This window comes from Triturus cristatus, chromosome 5_2 (assembly GCF_964204655.1).
Source record: "Triturus cristatus chromosome 5_2, aTriCri1.1, whole genome shotgun sequence".
NCBI lineage: Eukaryota > Metazoa > Chordata > Amphibia > Caudata > Salamandridae > Triturus > Triturus cristatus.
Genome location: NC_140588.1, coordinates 537,809,869 through 537,828,937, shown reverse-complemented (window position 1 = coordinate 537,828,937; position 19,069 = coordinate 537,809,869). Strand labels below are relative to the sequence as shown.

The following is a 19,069-nucleotide window of genomic DNA, read 5'->3' as shown; positions in this document are numbered from 1 at the left end:
ATTCCCTAAACAATACCCACTATGCCTTGAATGCTGGAGTAAATAATTCCATGTCGGGTCTTCCTCTCATGTCACTTTCAACCACGCTGATTCTGGCTCCTCTGGATCACATTATTTTTAACCCTTAACAAAACAGTGTGATCAGATTTTCCAGAGAAGCCGCAACAGTTTTTCTCCTACCAAGCCAAGTTTGCATTATGCTATCATATCTAAGCAAGGGTGCCTCATCTTGGGCTACTCGCTTAATATTAAATCACAGTACTTGAATTTTTTATTATATTATCTTTGTGCAAAGATTTACAACAATCTTCGGGAAGAAGCAGACGTGATCCAAAGCCCATAATGCAGAACTTACCCTTCGGCAAGTTGGTCTTGTACCTTGTCTTCGGTGAGTTGGTCTCGTACTACAGTTGCTTATAGCATTTGGTTTCAGAAGTATTTTGGATGGATAAATGTGCTGCATTTTAATAAGGCCTTTTGGAAGACCTGTAGGAAGCGCTTTTTTTCGCTCATTAATCGGCCAACCACTCCACAGCAATAACTGATCTCACCTTACAAATAGAGATCCACCAAAACCCATCAGCAACAAGAATGGAGGTGGGATCCACAGAAGCTCAAACAGATTAATCTGTAAAGGAAGCTGTGAAAAATCCATTGAATCTTCAGCATGGAAGAAAAGAGTCAATGAAGAAAAGTAGGTGTGTGCTATATTACAGCAAAACTAGTCACTTTTTCAGATACTACCCCAGTTTGGTGGGAAACTCCATGGCTTGACTCCTTGGACGAGTTCCTGTTTCACACCGAGATTCACTCTTAACAGAAACAAATTTAGTAAGGAACTATTCTGGCTCTCATTTATGGTAGCGCTTCTTCATGTTTTATGCATATGAAGGGACTGGTTCACATATTATGTTTTGTAGTACATTTAGTAGTGCTGCAATAGTACTACTCACATATTGCAAAATGCAATTTAAAACCTATATGCGGCGGACTCCACCTCCACAGAACTCCTAACTTTTCTGTGCAGAGATCTCCATCATGACTGCAGAAATCTCTACTCACACACACATATTTTTCTGTAGTTGATGAGAGAGGCATAGGGGGAAGTGGATCAAAATCGGGGACTACCTAAAAATACATGGGTGGGGTTTAGGGAGGAGTGAGGAGGAGGGTTGTAGGGAGACTAAGGAGATGTTTACGGAGTGACATACGCCTACCACAAAAAAGTAAGGCTATTTCTATTCACAAACGGTACTTTTAACACTAGTACAGCCACAACTGTCCCTAACATCATAAATGTACTCCAGCAAAGTAATGCAGTAAGTCCAGCACCACACATGGCCAACCACTGATAAAGCAACAACCTCCCACAGAAAATAGTAGAGGTGGGATCTTATAATAGCACCCCTTAGGAAATAATGTTAAAATAAAATACTTTTGGGGATTTAAAAAAATATATATATACCTTGAATTTAATTATAATAAAGTATATATAAATAAAGACAAAATATTTTTTATAGAATATTTTAATGTAAAAATAAACGTAACTTAAAAAAAAGTAAATTAATGACTAATTTGTATTAACTATTAATACATAATAAATAAATATAAGCATTTTACTTTAGGTTGAAAAATGTAATTTATTTCACTATATATTAAAACTAATTAAATATGCAGATTAAAATTAGGCTAAAAGTGCTGAAGACTTCTTATTTTCTTCACATTTAAAATGAGTATATAATATTATTTCACATCAATATTTAACATAAAAATATAGGTGATATTTTTTATTAAAGGTCAATATTTTTTAAAAACGTTTTCACATACTTTACATTATGGAGATTTCTGCCTCAGTGGTGGAGAACTTTGTCTATGTCTAAAAAGTTAATGCTTGCAACTTTACACTCAAAGTTTGTCTCCACCCCATTTCAAGGGGTATAGATATGTTCATCTACACATACAGTAAATTTACACTAGGAAATGGTGAATAGCCCAAAATAATGTCACAAGGTGTAAAAGTAAAGTTGCATGTGTAGATTTATCAATGTCTAAATTAGCCTTTGGTGTTTATTGAGAGCATCACAGATGGTCATCTCTGTCGCACGAAGAGCAGGTTGGGCTGCACGGACAGTCGTCACTGTAGCACGAAGATCTTACTGGATGGACGGTGCTGGAGCTTTGCATTGGCATTTACCGTGGGCTGTTAACTCTGTAGTACAAATTGCAGATCTCATATTGCGGGTCGTTGTCAGGCCTTTTTGAAGACATATGCTCAGTAAGCAACCTCCAACTATGAGTTGCCCTAGACACCCTAGTTTTAACAGTCTTGGTTTGCCTGAGATAAGGGTGACTGCTTCTGTAGCCATGATGCAACAGACACTTGAAAACACCTAAATGGTGCCTTTCAGAAGGACAGATGATAACCAGAAGGTGGATCCTACAAGGCAAAAAGTAACAGGAGACACAGGAACAAAAAATTCAGAAATGCTCACCACTGAAGGGAGCAGAAGGGAGCAGAAGCAAAGCACACAACCACAGGAACAAAGAGGTGTTATCACTCAAAGAGAAAAAGGAAAAATGGCCTTTTGGAACAGGAAGTGCCCTACTGGAAGGTACAAACACAATGATGGATTGGGACGGTATACTAAAGGCAGGTGGAGCCACCATCTTTGAATGGGCACTTCAATAACCCAGGACTCCTCACTAGAGGATTCTGGGAAGAAGAAGAACTAGGGAGAATATGGAGATGCTGACCGTAGTCTCTGAACCAGCCTCACGTCCCACCCCTTAGGAGAGGAATTGGGTCACAGGAGATGATACCTGTAGGCCCACGCTGCGAAGTACGCTTACAGGAAAGGAGACGCAGTGGCCCACTGGCCTCTCCCTCATCCCTCATTGCTCAAAGTGTAGGCATCCCACCCTCTCAGAACTAGGGATTACTACCTGATGGGACGCCAGCACAACAGTCCCTGGCGGTCGCTGTGGCCTGAAGAGTTGAGTTCAGTGGAGCTTTGCTCTAGCAGTCAGTGTTGGCAGCAAGATCTTGCCATGAATGGACCCATTGGTGGTCACAAAGAGCCCACAACCTCAGGCTTTCTTCCTTTCTTCAGGGACGAGCTCCACCAATGCCACACCAAGGTTCCAGCACCTGAGAGACACCTCTTAGCGATCAGGAACTCACTCCAGCAGAGGTCAACAGGGCTCAGCTGTTCTAGTTGCAGGTCCACACAACATGTCACTTGGGCAGGTACATGGAGGCCTCTGGAGCTTGTTATGTCCTTGTAGCTCAAAACAGGAGGTTAATCAGCTGACCCCTAGAGTCACTTCAGCCTTGGATGAAGGGTGGAGTTCCAGTCTTCCTTCTCAGCAATCAGGGCAAGCCCCCAAAAGCAATGCAGCAGGACATACTCATTTTGTAGTTCCGTCTAGGAGTGTACTGAGGAGTGGGTCTGAGGGTCCCCTTTTTATTCCTAGTTCCCACTTTGAAGTGGTAGAAGCTTCTGGAGTTCCCCCTACACAGGTGTCTTGAATTGTCAGCCTCCTTGCCCTAGTCTCATGCTGTCTGAGGCCAAATAGACTTGCGTGAAGTCCTTGGTGTATGTGCTGACCAGCACCATTGAATTACAAGTGTGGCAGGTGTCAGCTCCGCCCCCTTCTCCTGCCAGCAATGGCCCATCCTGCCAAAACCCAGATTCTCTATTATGTGGCTATTTAGGAGGAATACACAAAGGCCAACTGTCAACTGCACCTAGTCATGTGAGCCAGCAACAGGCTACAGTCACTAAATGGTTAAGGCAAGAAAATGTCAACTTTCTAAAAGTGACATTTTCAGAATTGTGACTTTACAATTAAATAGGGTTACAATTCCTCAGAAACCAAACATGGCTTTCCTACCTGCTCCCAATCAAATGTTATCACGTATTAAATGTAATAAGGCAACCCAATGTTATCCTGTGACTTTGCAGTACTGAAAAACTAAATTAGGAGTTTTTCACTATCAGGACATGTAAATCTTGAAAGTACCTGTCCAACATTTTAAATGCAATGCACCATAGCCTGTGGGCTATTTAGGGCCTTACCTCGGATGCCCTCTATGTATTAAAAAGGAATGTTTGGGCCTGGCAAAAGTTTATTTTGCCAGGTCTAAATGGCAGTTCAGAACTGCATACACAGGCTGCAATGGCAGGCCTGAGACATGTTTAAAACGACTACTTAAGCAAGTGGCACAAAAAGTGCTGCAGGCCCGCTAGTAGCATTTAATTTACAGGCCCTGGGTACATGTAGTACCACTTTACTAGGGATTTGAAAGCTATATTAAATGTGCCGATTGGGTTTAAGCCATTTTTACATGTTTAATGGAAAAAGCACAAGTGCTTTAGCACTGGTTAGCAGTGGTAAGGTGCACAGAGTCCTAAGGCCACCAAAAAAGTATTCAGAAAAACAGGAGTAGTTAGACAAAATGTTTGGGGAAAGACCACCCTAAGACTGACAGGTCTAATTGCTTCCTAGTATATGCTGCTGATGGTGCAGTTTCGTCAAAGACAGATACATGGACCTGTTCTGAGACTGCACACTGATGTAGATACAGTCCCAGCTTTCACCAAGTTTAACTTTCATACCTATTGTTTCCTTGTCAAAATAAAGTTTGGAACTTATGGTGCTAATACTTGGCAACATCACCTGTGCAAAGTTTTGTACTTCATTTAATGGAAACACGTTTGTTAGAAATGGGATTCCTGGTTGGCTGAGGTATGCACCCAGGCCAGGTAGGAATCACCACTCTATTTAGGGTAAGCTAGATACAGGCTAAAAGATAACCTGTGCAGTCAGGCTTATCTAAAGATGTAATGTGGAAAGTATTTGTGCAACACACGCACACAAAGTAACAAAATGAATACCTTGGATGGAGAAAAGTGTTAACGTCGATACTTCGTCGAGGCAAGTAGTCGAGGAGGCGTTGCATCATCTTTCGATCTGTGGATGGAGGTGTGTATCAGCGCCAATCTGCGTCATTGATTGAAGCTTTGGGGCCAAACCCCTTCACGATGCAGGTGCTGCGTCGATGTCGAGCCACGCTGTCCTTCGGTGTAGAGTCGCACCAGCTGTAGAATCGCTGTTGTTGAGCTCCTGTGGAGTTGAAGGCGATGCGTCCAGTCCAATCAGCGATAAGTCACTGCTGCATCGATGTCGTTGTGGAATGAGCCACTTCTGAGGCCCAAAACTTGGAGAAGGCACCTCAAGCAAAGGTAGAACTCACAGAAGACAGAGTCCAGTAGCACCAGCAGCGTTGTAAGAAGTCTGTTGTGTCCCCGAGACTTCAGAAAACAGGAGGCAAACCAGCAAGCCCTTGGAGATAACTTGGAGGGAAGGTAGAGTCCAGCTCTCCTTCAGCAGAGTTAGTAGGCAGCAGGCAACAAGCAGAAAAGCAGTAATTCCAGAAAAGCAGTCAAGTTTAGTCCTTTAGACAGCACAGCTGTGCTTCTGACAGACGTTCAGTTAAAGATACAGAAGTGTCTGATTTCAGGGTGTCAGAGACCCAGTACTTATACCCAAAAGTGCCTTAGGGGGGGACTTCAAAAGCAACTCTCTGAAGTGTACAAGGATCCCTTTCAACCCAGTCCTATCTACCAGGATACCTGTGGGGAGTAAATCAGTGTTTGGACAGGACACTACCTATTGAAGTCTAAGTACGCCCCTCACATTCTTCCCTGCCCAGGAAGAAACATCAGAATGCAAATAAATGAAGATGAGTGCTCAGGATGCAGATGAGCCTCACCTTCTTGTGTTTGTGGCTGTGTAGAGGGAATGCACAAAGTGTAGCTCTCACCCAACCCAGACTTGTCTTGGAAACAGGCTGTCAGGCACAAAAAGCAGTAAGTACAGAGACATGTCCACTTGCTAAAAGTGGCATTTCTAGAACAGTAATGTTAAATCCAAATTCACCACTACGGAGGATTTATAATTATCATTCCAAACATATGAAACATGAAAAGCTACTTCTCTCTGATCAGGAATTACAGCTTAAAAGTGTATTAAGGAATTCTCAATGCTAGCCTATGAGAAGGGTGTACCTCACAGTAGTGAAAAATGAAGTAGGCTGTTTGTCACTACCAGGAAATTCAAAACATAGAAGTACATATCCAACTTTTTACTTATATGGTATCCTGCCCTAAGGCGTACATAGGGCCTACTTCAGAGGTGACTTATTTGTAATAAAAGGGGAGTTTAAGGCTTGGCAAGTGATTTTAAATGCTGTGTCGAAGTGGCAGTAAACTGCACACACAGGCACTGCAGTGGCAGGCCTGAGACAGGTTTGAAAGGCTACTTCTTTGGGTGTCACAATCAGTGCTGCAGCCCACTAGATGCATTTGAAGTACAGGCCCTTTGTATATGGTATACCACCTTACAAGGGAATTACTAGTACAACAAATATGCCAATCAGCTATACACCAATGTCATAATGTTTAGCGTTAAAGCACATGCACTTTAGCACTGGTTAGCGGTGGTAAAGTGCTCAGAATCCTGAGGCCAACAAAATGAATTAGCAAAACGAGAGAAAAAAACCAAAACGGCTTTGAAAAGACCACACTAAGGACGACAGCTGTTACAATGTGGAGCTGTGCTTGTTCTTTTCCTTGTTATACGGTTCTCACTAGAAAAGGTTTGACTGCGTATCAGGATGAAAGAAATTCAGAATGCAGGACTGAGTCCTCCTACACCATCAGAGACTGTTGGCCCCATTACTAGCTAGCTCTCAATGCCTCACCTTAACCCCTAACCTTCCTGGGGTGGCAGGTGATTTTTGCAACCTGGAATATGACACTCTTACCCTCAAGGGAATCGTGGACACAGATCTTACCCCTTATTTTGTTTACGTATGCGTGCCCACAGTAAACACAAGAAGGATACAAATAAACATTTCAATACATTTATTGAAACAATCATAATCTTTCATACAAAAAAAGAGCTACAATTATTAGGCAGATAAAACAAAGCAATGCAACCAGCATCATGAACATGGTGAAAAGAATAAACAGACCAACCATGGCAGTCTCATTACTATATATTTCTACCTATCACTACCCCTACTCTGAGAGCATAATCGGTGTACCCTATGCCTGATCGCTGGACCAGGTTCTCGACCTGGAATAGGACTGGCAATCCCTCTCTGCAGGATGGTAGATCAGCAACAGCAGAGCTGCATGTCGAACACAGGATTCGTTCTATGACATTCATGACCGGAGTGCTCTTCTCTGACCTTTAAAGGCAGTATACTGTTTTATATGGTAAAAGCCACTGTGTTAGACGTACAGCTCTGATTCAATGATATGTATAGATGATAGAAGCTGTCTCCGAATGGACAATGCAAACACTAGGATACCTTGTTCTGTGTTCCTAGCCTTGACTGAGAAAGGCTTTCTAAAAACAAGCAACATGTACAGCTTCTCCTCAGAATAATATTGTGCAAGTGATGTAGCGCCTAAAGGTTTTGAAATTTGTAGGGGTGCATCATATTCACTGTTAGTTGGCACCCGCATATAATCAATGTATACTTAGATGTGTCGTGCGAAATGTATTAAGAAATGTATCAGCTATATCGCAAAATAGAAGTGTTAGAGATGTGAAAACATATTGTGAATGTATTCAGTAAAATGCATGACGATTAGTTTTCGTTAAATGCAATGTATTAGGTTAAACGTGTGACATGATTAGAATTACTCATGTAGGTCGCTTATTCATGTATATGAAAGTAAAAGCACTAATGCTTAGAATGTGATTTAATAGCGTGTTTAACCGAGTAGAGGCCCGAATGCACATATATCGTTGAGAAGGAAGGCCTGTTATTTTCTTATGTTAGCTGAATGCGGTAGGCCGCAAATGATTTATTCTGGTAGAGGTTTTGGGCTGCAGTAAATTGTAAAGTTAAAAGATGCGAAGTATTTCTCCATCCCATGATCTCACCGCAGGTGCAAGGACAGTTGGTTCGTTAGTAGAAAAGGTCTTTGTCTAAGAGTTGAATTATGGGGGAAGCCAGACATGGGAGTACTTTGGAATGTGCCAATCGCAACTCCTAGTGCGGACGGTGTCTGGGACCCAAGGCCAAGCTGATGGACGATGGAGGATGGACAGCTCTGGATGGAAAATTAATGGAAGAAGACCTGATCGAGGAGGTGTGCCGGAGGGCGTGTTCTATGATTTGGGGTTTTGTATTAGGGACAGCGCCCCATGGGTTGAGCAGAGAAGAGGTGGGCGAGGAGCTAGAAGGAGCACTTTAGATCGAGCTCTCTCTAAGTGAAGACTTCTTAGGAAGTTTCACTTCTGACACCTTTTCACGATTTCTTGGGTCTTAAGGGAATGCTAAGCAGGGATGTCATCTAGCATAGAGTAGGGACAGAGATGCTTTTGATGAATGATTCCTAATATTGACATTGGCTTGGTAGTTATCTACCTCATGCTTTTAGAAGTTGTACTTTTGTTTATATTTAGTCGAATGCGGATTCTTTGTAGAGTAGCATTTGTGTTAGTGCCTATTTACCTGTTGTGCCTTGTACTAAGGTGCCTATATCTGCAGATGTTTTTGTTGATAATAAAATCCCGAGAGCAATAGAGATTGAGTTTCGAGTCCTTAATTATGTCAAATTGCGGAAAGTATTCTCTGATAATTGTGTTTGCTCCCTCCACGCTATTGGGCAAGTAAAAAGGTTCAATCGACCAGAGTGGGTTCTTGGAGATAAATGGAAAACAAGAAATTGGGCCCCAGCACAAGCAAAACGTGTAAAAATAACATTGCTAAATAATGTCTGCTAAAATGTGTAAAATGTAAACCTAAAATGAAGAACCAAAGTGAGCCCAGAAGGCCTCATGACACCCTCAAGACGGAAAATGTAATATTACAGTGCACATTGAACAGCATACAAAAGTATGCTGTAGTATGTCAATGTACTGACATACATTTAATATGCCTTATGTTATTATTAGATGTCAGGTTAGGAATGTTAGTGGTGTCATCTGTGATGTCACCGTATTCTATGTGAGAAGATTTGGAAGTAAACTTGTTCAGTTTCTGTTGATGCCTGCTGCTGCATGGATGGGATCTCTTTGGAATACACCTAAGATGAAACAGCCTTCCTGTGTCCTAAGGTCATTTAACAGGAATGCTTCATATACCCTCTTTTGCAACTGTCAGGTAGGAACACCATCCGTGCATTTCTTTAAAAAACAAAGACCTACCCACATGCTCAGTAAAGATCAGTGCTTCGAATTCCTAGTGCTGGCTTTCAAATAAACACAAAATCCCACCGACACAGCTCTACAATGTAAAATTCTCTTCATTCCTGTTGTGAACTGTAAATGCAAATGAGCCAGTGCATCCTGCAGGAGATGGAGCTTTCTTTACGAGTTTACTGCTTCTTCATACAGCAGCACCGTTTTTTGTCACCAAAGTCCTTACAGCTAACAGAATGCATATTAACTTTCTACCAAGCTTCTCACCTATTAGAAACAACATGCTCATATCAGACAGTGAAACACAGGTATTAACCCAGTCCTTTCTTGGTATCTCAAGAAAAGAACAGGACAGAGGGGCAGTTTGCTTGCAGTAACTAAGACCTGTACAACCCATTATATATATCTCATGTTCTAAGTTTCCCTTAGTCTGATAAGCAACAAGAAGGTAGGTGTGCTAAAAGCCCACCCCTAACCTTTTATATGCACAATCAAATTTTAATGGGGGTCCAAACATATCTCCATCAGTGCACATCTTTTACATAGGTGGGACTGCTGGAATGAGGGATTTGGGTATTGAGAAAATAGATAAGCAGGAAGTTGACAGAAATAATGAAAGGCGGCTTGAAAGAGCAGATTCAATGAGAGGGTACGAAGAAGGAATTTAAGAGCAGGAACAAACGCATGGAAAAGTGACATTGGAATGAACATGGGGCAGGAAGAAAACAAAAACAGATTTCTTAATGAGCACTGGAAAAACACTATCCCCGTGATTATGTATAGAACATAAACAATGGTTATTCTAACTGTTCATGAAGTATGTGAGTGTTTTTCATAGAACAGCTGTTTAGAGCACATCTGTTTTGCTTTGCATTTCATATATGGACATCTTAAAAAATGAATGTTGCATTTGTTTGTGCAGGCACTCACAGGGATCGACTATTCAGTCCAACCAACAGATTCCCAATACTGGACAGATTACTCCTACGTTTTTGGAACAGCATGCAACAAAGAAAGTGTCAGGACATTCGGAGCAGTGTTCCTTCCTCCACTCTACATCCTTATATTTGTCTTCGGCCTAATGGGCAACGCTGTGGTTGTCTGGGTCCTGCTCATCTGCAAGAAGGTGAAAAGCATGGCCGACGTGTGCCTCCTGAACCTCGCCATCTCCGACCTGCTCTTCGTTGTTTTTCTGCCCTTTCATGCTCACTATGCTGTAGACCAGTGGATGTTTGGAAATGTGATGTGCAAGCTCATGTTTGGGGTGTATTACATCGGCTTCTTCAGCAGCATCTTCTTCATAACCCTGGTCAGCCTGGACCGGTACTTGGCTGTGGTGCATGCAGTGTTTGCACTGAGGGTGCGAACAGCCACGTGGGGCATTATCGTCAGCACCATTGTCTGGGCAGCCAGCGTCTCAGCTTCCCTGCCAATGCTCGTCTTCTACCAGGTGGAGCGGGAGGACGGTTCTCTGGTCTGCGCCACTATTTATCCAGAGGAATACGAAAAAGAATGGAAGCTCGCCATTAATTTCGAGATCAACATCTTGGGGTGGCTGATTCCTCTCATCGTTTTAATTTACTGCAACTCGCACATACTCAGACACCTCCAAGGCAGCAGAAACAAACAAAAGGTGAAGGCCTGCCGGCTGATCCTCCTTGTTGTGGTGGTTTTTTTCCTCTTCTGGACTCCGTACAATGTAGTTGTATTTTTACTCAGCCTACAGGACCTCCAGGTCTTAGACAATTGCAGCGTCATGAAAGGGCTGGACCAAGCGTTGCAGGTGACGGTGAGCACATCGCTCATCCACTGCTGCCTTAACCCAGTGATTTATGCCTTCGTCGGGGAGAAGTTCAAGAAGTATCTCGCCCACGTGGGCCGCAAATACTTGGCTAATGTGCGCGTTTGTAGGAAATGTCTTGCTTTTTCATTTTTTTCCCGGGACAGGCTGTCATCAGAAAGATCAACATCCTTGTACTCTACAACTCCTGACACCATGATTTAAAGGAAACTGATCTGAAACCAAAGAAAATGTATTGCACCCACTCACCACTTGTAATTTGTTAAAAATAAAAGACAATTTAAGAAATAGCCATAGATAAGGCAGATGAAAACCAGAAATTCATAGATGGAAACTAGACATTCATTTACTAAAAAAAGTGATTGTATTATGATTTATGCAATTCGTGTATGGTACGCATTTATTTTACATAAATAAGCACTATCAGCCTGATGTGCAAAGCTGTGTTTTTTAAATATACAAATGATGTGGTTATGTCGCAGTTTCTATTGAAAATGCATTTCGTAAAAAATACTTATACTTTTGTTGCAGTTTGAAGGATCAGTGTAAAATTCAGCGGACAGCTCGGATGACGTATCTTGATATGTCAAGTTTCTAGTAGATCTTTCAGCTGCGTAGGTAACCGCCTTCTGCAGCAGGGGTTGGCTGGACATACTAAGCGGGGTTTAGACCCATGAGCATTTAAAGCTAGGCCTGGCTAGGGCCAGCATAAAGCCTCGCCGCTGGCCAGGCCCAGCACAGCACCCCAAGCTGGCCATAGTGACTGGCTGAAGGCATGGCCTTGTGCTCGCACGACCATGGGTTTACCGCGTGGAGGGCGGGGCATTGTGGAATACATGAGCTTGAGGGCTGGGTGCAGTAAATCATCAGAAACTCTCACAAATTCAATGACAAAACTTTGTTAAAGATTAGTTATGGTTAAAACGGCTCAGCTCTTCGCTCATTCACATTTGTTTGTAAAAAAAAAAACCTCAGAAATCAGTGAAATAACACAGTTAAAGTAATTGTTAGAAAAACCCCACTCCCACACCGGAAGGGTGGTGGTAATGGGGTCTTCCCAGACGTACACTGTGGTAGCTTGGCTCGAGTGGTCAGGAATCAGGCTCCGTGCTAAGCATACGACATACCCAAACAATAACCATGCGTGCATCCGTTCCAAAAACGACTCTACACCGTAAAAATTATGAAAATATCTTTCTTTATCTACTTTTTCTCTTAGTTGCTGATTGGATAAATAAATAACAATCACAATATACAAACTTTTTAGATAGTGCAGATCAAATAAATACTGGCTTAATGATTCAATAAATAGGGGTGATCATAAATAATGAGGGCATAAATATAAGTGCAATACATACAGGCAATTAAATATTCTGAGGCAATAATTACTGTAAACCAATAAATATTGTGCATCAATAAATACTGTGGACCAATAAATACAGTGAAGCAATAAATAGGTTAAATACAATAAATACAGTGCCCCTAATAAATACTTAAAAGCTGACAGTGACACTCATAGAATCAGATCACTTTTGAATTCCTAAGGGCTGATTTGGCCCAGGCACAGCTTGTGGGGATGTGGAAGGCTTGGGGGTGTCTACTCCCTGGCTTGGACAAGGCTGAGGCCTAAACTGAGGTAGATCAAGGGGGGAATACCAGAGACCTGGCTCTCTCCCTCCACACAACCTCTCTAGTTTAGTCCCAGCTCACCCCTGGCACAGTCAGGTTGGTTCCAGCACCTCCCTAGCCCCTTAGAGCAGTCTCTCAGGTCTCCACAGGGCCTTAGGCGCCCTCTACTCCACTTACTGCCCTTTTTCTGATGCTCCGACGCCGCTGGAGTCGTGTCGACGCCGTGAGGCGGTTCCGGTTCGATGTCGGCGGCCTCGGCACAATGTCAGTTCTTGACGACGCCGGTAGGCGGCTCCGGTTCGATGTCGGCGGCCTCGGCTCGATCTCGACCTCCGATTCGATGGCGTCGGGCAGTCTTTACTCGATGTCGACTTCGGGCGGCTCCGGTCCGATGGCGACCTCAACTTCGATGACGTCGGCCGGCCTTGACTCGATGTCGACTTCCGGCGGCTCCGGAGTGCGATCCTCACTCCCGACCTCCGGTGCTCCTCTCCTTAGGTTTCCGGCGACTCCGGAGTGCGACCTCCACTCCCGACCTCCGGCACGATTCTCTCAGGTTCCGGCGACTCCGGAGTGCGATCCTCACTCCCGACCTCCGGTACACTTCACCTTGGTCTCCGACGACTCCGGAGGGCGGACTTCACTCCTCCGATGACGCCGCTCACTCGACCTCGGGTGACTTCCTCCTCGACCTCTGGTACTCCTCACGACCTCTGACGGCGCCCTCTCTCGACCTCTGGCGGCTCCGGGTACGACGTCTGCTTTTCCAGTCAGCGCCGCTTCTCCGCCCCGGGCTCCAGGTCTCAGGCTACTCGACGTCGGACTCCAGGGAAACCAGTTTCCAGGTCAGGATCTTGCTGTTCTCTGTTTCTAAGGCCTGTTCCTGCTGTCCAGGTCCTTAGGATGGTTTTTCTTGCTTCTTCCCACACAGGGCTCCAGGCTGGGCTCAGTCAGTAGGGACTAGTATCAAGGGTGGGTTTATGGACCCCACTCCAGGCACAAGTTTCCACCCCTGCTGCTTCACTCCTTCCTCCTTCAGGTTTCTGCTGCTCACTCTTCACCAGTCAGGTGCCAACTGCCAGCTCCAACTGCCAACTCTCTGTCTTAGCTTCCCAACATTCTAAACCGCCTCCAACTGTCACAGGGTTCTGGAATGTTCTGGAAGGTGCTGGTAGGTTCCAGTGGATGCTGGTGATGTCACAGGTGGCCACCATTTTGTGCTCCAGGCCCTCAGACAGAAGTTTCAGGGGTAGCTAAAATGGCTCCCTGAATCTGCAGCAATATTACAAAAACGAAAACAAATGAGGGAAAAAAGGGCCAAGTCCTACACAACCCCCTTCCAGCCAAAAGCCAGGGTAGACCGATCAATGCCTTGATGGTCTTCCCTGCTTGGGGCGAGAAAAGGTGGACGCAGGCCCGCAACGGCAGGAGCTCCCGCAAGTTCTCCTCCGCTCTGGAACCCAATGGTTCCCTAACAAACCTCCCTGGGCCAACAAAACCACCCCACTGGGGCTCCCTAGCTAGTTGTGGCCAGGACCGGCCCCTGGGCCGTCCAGATGTCTCTGGCCCGGGTGATCTCGCGGAGTGGGGGGCAGTAGCCCCAGGCCTGTAGTGCCCGTTGACCACTCCGGTCCTCCTCCTTGCAGTCCTAGACTGCCTCTGGTCCTTCCTCCTGGGGTTCACACCCTTAGGCTGACCAGCCTTCAGGGGCGAGGCTCTCCTCCCCCTAACTCTCCTTCTGGGGTTCCTCACCCTACCCTGCGAGGCACCCTCAGACCAACACTTCCTCCTCAGTCTAGGGCCTTGACCCCTCAACTGATCCTTCAACCTAGGGTCTAAACCCTTAGGCTGAGTCGGTGCCCGAGGCGAGACCTTCCTCCCTCTGCACCCCCTTCCAGATTTCAGCACCCTCCGAACGGGAAAAGTACCCCTGGAAGTCAATTTCGGGGGGACCCGGTTAACAGAGGCCCCACCCGCCAGGTCAGGCAACCCCTGAGCCTGGCATCCCAGCCCAGGACCTAAACCCTGAAACTGGGCCAACCCCAGAACCTCAGGCGCGCTGGTTACAGTCGCCCTGGGTCCTCCTGACACTAGGGGCTCCCCTGCACTGGAGGGCACATCGGGACAGCCTAGGCTCCCAACCTGGGGCTCCCTTGCGGAACTCTCCAGGCCCTGAGACTTCGGTTGGGGCACCTCGGGACACCTCCCCGTCTCACGCCTTCCTACAGATAGGTCGTGAGGCCCTACAACCCTCTCTCCCTGGGACCTAGCTGGGCTATCTGCCACTTCTCTCACCTCGCTGGGTTGGGAGATCCCTGCACTACCCCCTTCAGGTTCCCACCCCAATGCCTCCTCAGACACCCTGGTGATGTCATCCTGGGGTAAATAAACTTCTAGCTCCTGTGGAGCTTCCGGTATGCTGCCACCAGTGTCCTCGCTGGACACACTCATCTGGAGGGCACGCAGCTCCAACTCCTTCATCCGAAGCTCGTGCGCCATCCTTCTCTCCTCCATCTCTTTCTCCAGCCTTGCTAAGTCCCATGTGAGCTGTCTTTTCTCCCTCCGGTCTGTTAACTCCACTTTAGACAAGCCACCGCTAGAGGCACTGCTGCCCTTCCTGGAGAGTGTCCTGGGCCCCGCTGACAGGTTCCCCACCTCAGGTTGGTACAAACCAGCTCCCTCACTGTCGGGCTCTCTATCCCTGTCCTCCTCCTCAGCCTTGCTTTCTCGGCGTGCCTCCCCCCAAGCCCTTAAGCTGGTTTGGAGTGCACCCTTCTTTGCTCCTGGGGGACAATACACCCCCTCCCGCTGGCAAAACTCCCTGAGTTGGGCCACAGTGTACGTTTCTAAATTTTCTAGTACAAACTCCATCTTGCCCACTCAGGTCAGAGGACAGTTATTTGCAGTAACAATGCAGGGGGGTACCTTTAATAATACCTCCTCCCACCACCAGAGTAAATTTGGAAAAAAAAAAAACCCACAATTAGGAAGGCCGCTTTGAGAAAACTCCCGGTGTAGGCCTATGGACTACCCACAGTTACTGTTGAGTATACGTATGCACAGCTCTATCCCACCGCTGCCACCAATTATGTTGGAAATACTCTGCTCCCACACCGGTAAGGGTTGGTGGTAACGGGGTACTTCCAGGACATACAGTGTGGTAGCTTGGCTCGAGTGGTCAGGAATCAGGCTCCGTGCTAAGCATACGACATACCCAAACAATAACCATGCGTGCATCCGTTCCAAAAACGACTCTACACCGTAAAAATTATGAAAATATCTTTCTTTATCTACTTTTTCTCTTAGTTGCTGATTGGATAAATAAATAACAATCACAATATACAAACTTTTTAGATAGTGCAGATCAAATAAATACTGGCTTAATGATTCAATAAATAGGGGTGATCATAAATAATGAGGGCATAAATATAAGTGCAATACATACAGGCAATTAAATATTCTGAGGCAATAATTACTGTAAACCAATAAATATTGTGCATCAATAAATACTGTGGACCAATAAATACAGTGAAGCAATAAATAGGTTAAATACAATAAATACAGTGCCCCTAATAAATACTTAAAAGCTGACAGTGACACTCATAGAATCAGATCACTTTTGAATTCCTAAGGGCTGATTTGGCCCAGGCACAGCTTGTGGGGATGTGGAAGGCTTGGGGGTGTCTACTCCCTGGCTTGGACAAGGCTGAGGCCTAAACTGAGGTAGATCAAGGGGGGAATACCAGAGACCTGGCTCTCTCCCTCCACACAACCTCTCTAGTTTAGTCCCAGCTCACCCCTGGCACAGTCAGGTTGGTTCCAGCACCTCCCTAGCCCCTTAGAGCAGTCTCTCAGGTCTCCACAGGGCCTTAGGCGCCCTCTACTCCACTTACTGCCCTTTTTCTGATGCTCCGACGCCGCTGGAGTCGTGTCGACGCCGTGAGGCGGTTCCGGTTCGATGTCGGCGGCCTCGGCACAATGTCAGTTCTTGACGACGCCGGTAGGCGGCTCCGGTTCGATGTCGGCGGCCTCGGCTCGATCTCGACCTCCGATTCGATGGCGTCGGGCAGTCTTTACTCGATGTCGACTTCGGGCGGCTCCGGTCCGATGGCGACCTCAACTTCGATGACGTCGGCCGGCCTTGACTCGATGTCGACTTCCGGCGGCTCCGGAGTGCGATCCTCACTCCCGACCTCCGGTGCTCCTCTCCTTAGGTTTCCGGCGACTCCGGAGTGCGACCTCCACTCCCGACCTCCGGCACGATTCTCTCAGGTTCCGGCGACTCCGGAGTGCGATCCTCACTCCCGACCTCCGGTACACTTCACCTTGGTCTCCGACGACTCCGGAGGGCGGACTTCACTCCTCCGATGACGCCGCTCACTCGACCTCGGGTGACTTCCTCCTCGACCTCTGGTACTCCTCACGACCTCTGACGGCGCCCTCTCTCGACCTCTGGCGGCTCCGGGTACGACGTCTGCTTTTCCAGTCAGCGCCGCTTCTCCACCCCGGGCTCCAGGTCTCAGGCTACTCGACGTCGGACTCCAGGGAAACCAGTTTCCAGGTCAGGATCTTGCTGTTCTCTGTTTCTAAGGCCTGTTCCTGCTGTCCAGGTCCTTAGGATGGTTTTTCTTGCTTCTTCCCACACAGGGCTCCAGGCTGGGCTCAGTCAGTAGGGACTAGTATCAAGGGTGGGTTTATGGACCCCACTCCAGGCACAAGTTTCCACCCCTGCTGCTTCACTCCTTCCTCCTTCAGGTTTCTGCTGCTCACTCTTCACCAGTCAGGTGCCAACTGCCAGCTCCAACTGCCAACTCTCTGTCTTAGCTTCCCAACATTCTAAACCGCCTCCAACTGTCACAGGGTTCTGGAATGTTCTGGAAGGTGCTGGTAGGTTCCAGGGGATGCTGGTGATGTCACAGGTGGCCACCATTTTGTGCTCCAGGCCCTCAGACAGAAGTTTCAGGGGTAGCTAAAATGGCTCCCTGAATCTGCAGCAATATTACAAAAACGAAAACAAATGAGGGAAAAAAGGGCCAAGTCCTACAGTAATGTTATAGTTCCATTGCAACAACTAAGGGGACAATTTTGTGCTGCCGTTGTGTCACTTTTCGTGACACCGGTGGCGGAAATAATGCGTCACGTTGCGCCATATTTACAAAGTGGCACTAGGCAGATGCGTCACTTTTTAAACCCCTGCGCCACATTATACCTGCGTCAGGTATAATGTATGTAGGATGGGTGTTCCCCCACAAGAAAGCCTCGTAGAAGTGGTGCAGTCAGATTTCACTGCACCACTTACAGGATGCCACTGAGTCGAAACCGTACGCCTGCCTCAAAGCAGGCATAAGGGTGACGCAGTGCAATGGGTTTAAGCCTCCCCCATACATTGCTGGAGTTGCGTTATGCTTACGACACAACTCCAGCAATGTGTGAGTTTTACGCCAACAGATACGTCAGGATTCCTGATGTATCTGTCAATCCTTGGGACATGGAGTGTCGTAGAGTGAATACGGCGCATCCATGGTGTTGCCAGGAGGGTGAAGTGAAAAGTGTTGCATCGCTTTTTTGCCGCAGCGAAGCAACACTTTTCGTAAATGAGGTCCTTAAAGTCTATAAAATTAACCAGTTATGGTAGGCTATGAAAAGTGGATCATGGGGGTGCAGGCTATGCTTTGGATAGCTTACTATGAGGCACATTTTAGGGATTTGTTGGTTGTGCCCTAGAACTCAGTCACTTCAACCTTGTTTTTTTTCAGTGAATTTCAGAGGTTTCCACAGAGAGGACGGGTAAGTGTAGATCATCATAGTGCATTGCAATTGTGGAATTCTGTAGACATCATAAACCACAAAGCCTACACCAAGTGGTTTGTAAGTGTCACAAGAAACTCACAATGACAACATGGAAATATATAACACGTTACTGGCCATGCAAGGGGTTTGAAATAAACAAGCTTCGCTTTTATTTTTTTAACCCTTTATCTAGAGACGTAAGATTTTTTTTGAAGCAGCAGCCAGCAAGGTACATTTATCAATGGTCTCTGATTGCCATTAGAATGCTCATGTTTTGCGTAGTTCCTTGGACAGATTATTGAAGTAAAAGTTTACTTAAACCACAAAGACTTAGCCAAATCTGATAGAAGGGTTTGTTCAACAATTATTTTGATTTCTCGGGATGAATATTATCAATTATCAGACAATTAAATTTAATTCAGATTTCAGGTTCATTTTAGTTTATTTTTTGCCTTGCTGTATGGATTTTTGAAGTAACGTAATTACAATGGAGAATTTTAGAAAGGTGTTGTGATGATAGCATGAAATATTTTGTGGTAACTGCATGGCCTATTAATTGTATTTGCCTATATTCTTCATGGGACGCCAAGAAAGAGCTATCATTTGATCTATTTAAATACATGA

At 45.7% G+C, this 19,069-nt stretch overlaps 1 protein-coding gene across 1 annotated transcript in view; it reads left to right on the top strand.

The window, feature by feature from the left end:
• Nucleotides 1-18,772, top strand: part of LOC146823266 (C-C chemokine receptor type 8-like) — a 75,332-nt gene extending 56,560 nt beyond the window's left edge. The window contains exons 2-3 of the mRNA XM_085606639.1: nt 10,148-12,026; nt 17,702-18,772. Of these exons, the coding sequence (XP_085462765.1) occupies nt 10,148-11,230 (1,083 nt within the window). The 3' untranslated portion in view covers nt 11,231-12,026; nt 17,702-18,772. The remainder of the gene's footprint in view (nt 1-10,147; nt 12,027-17,701) is intronic.
• Nucleotides 18,773-19,069: the final 297 nt, after the last annotated feature.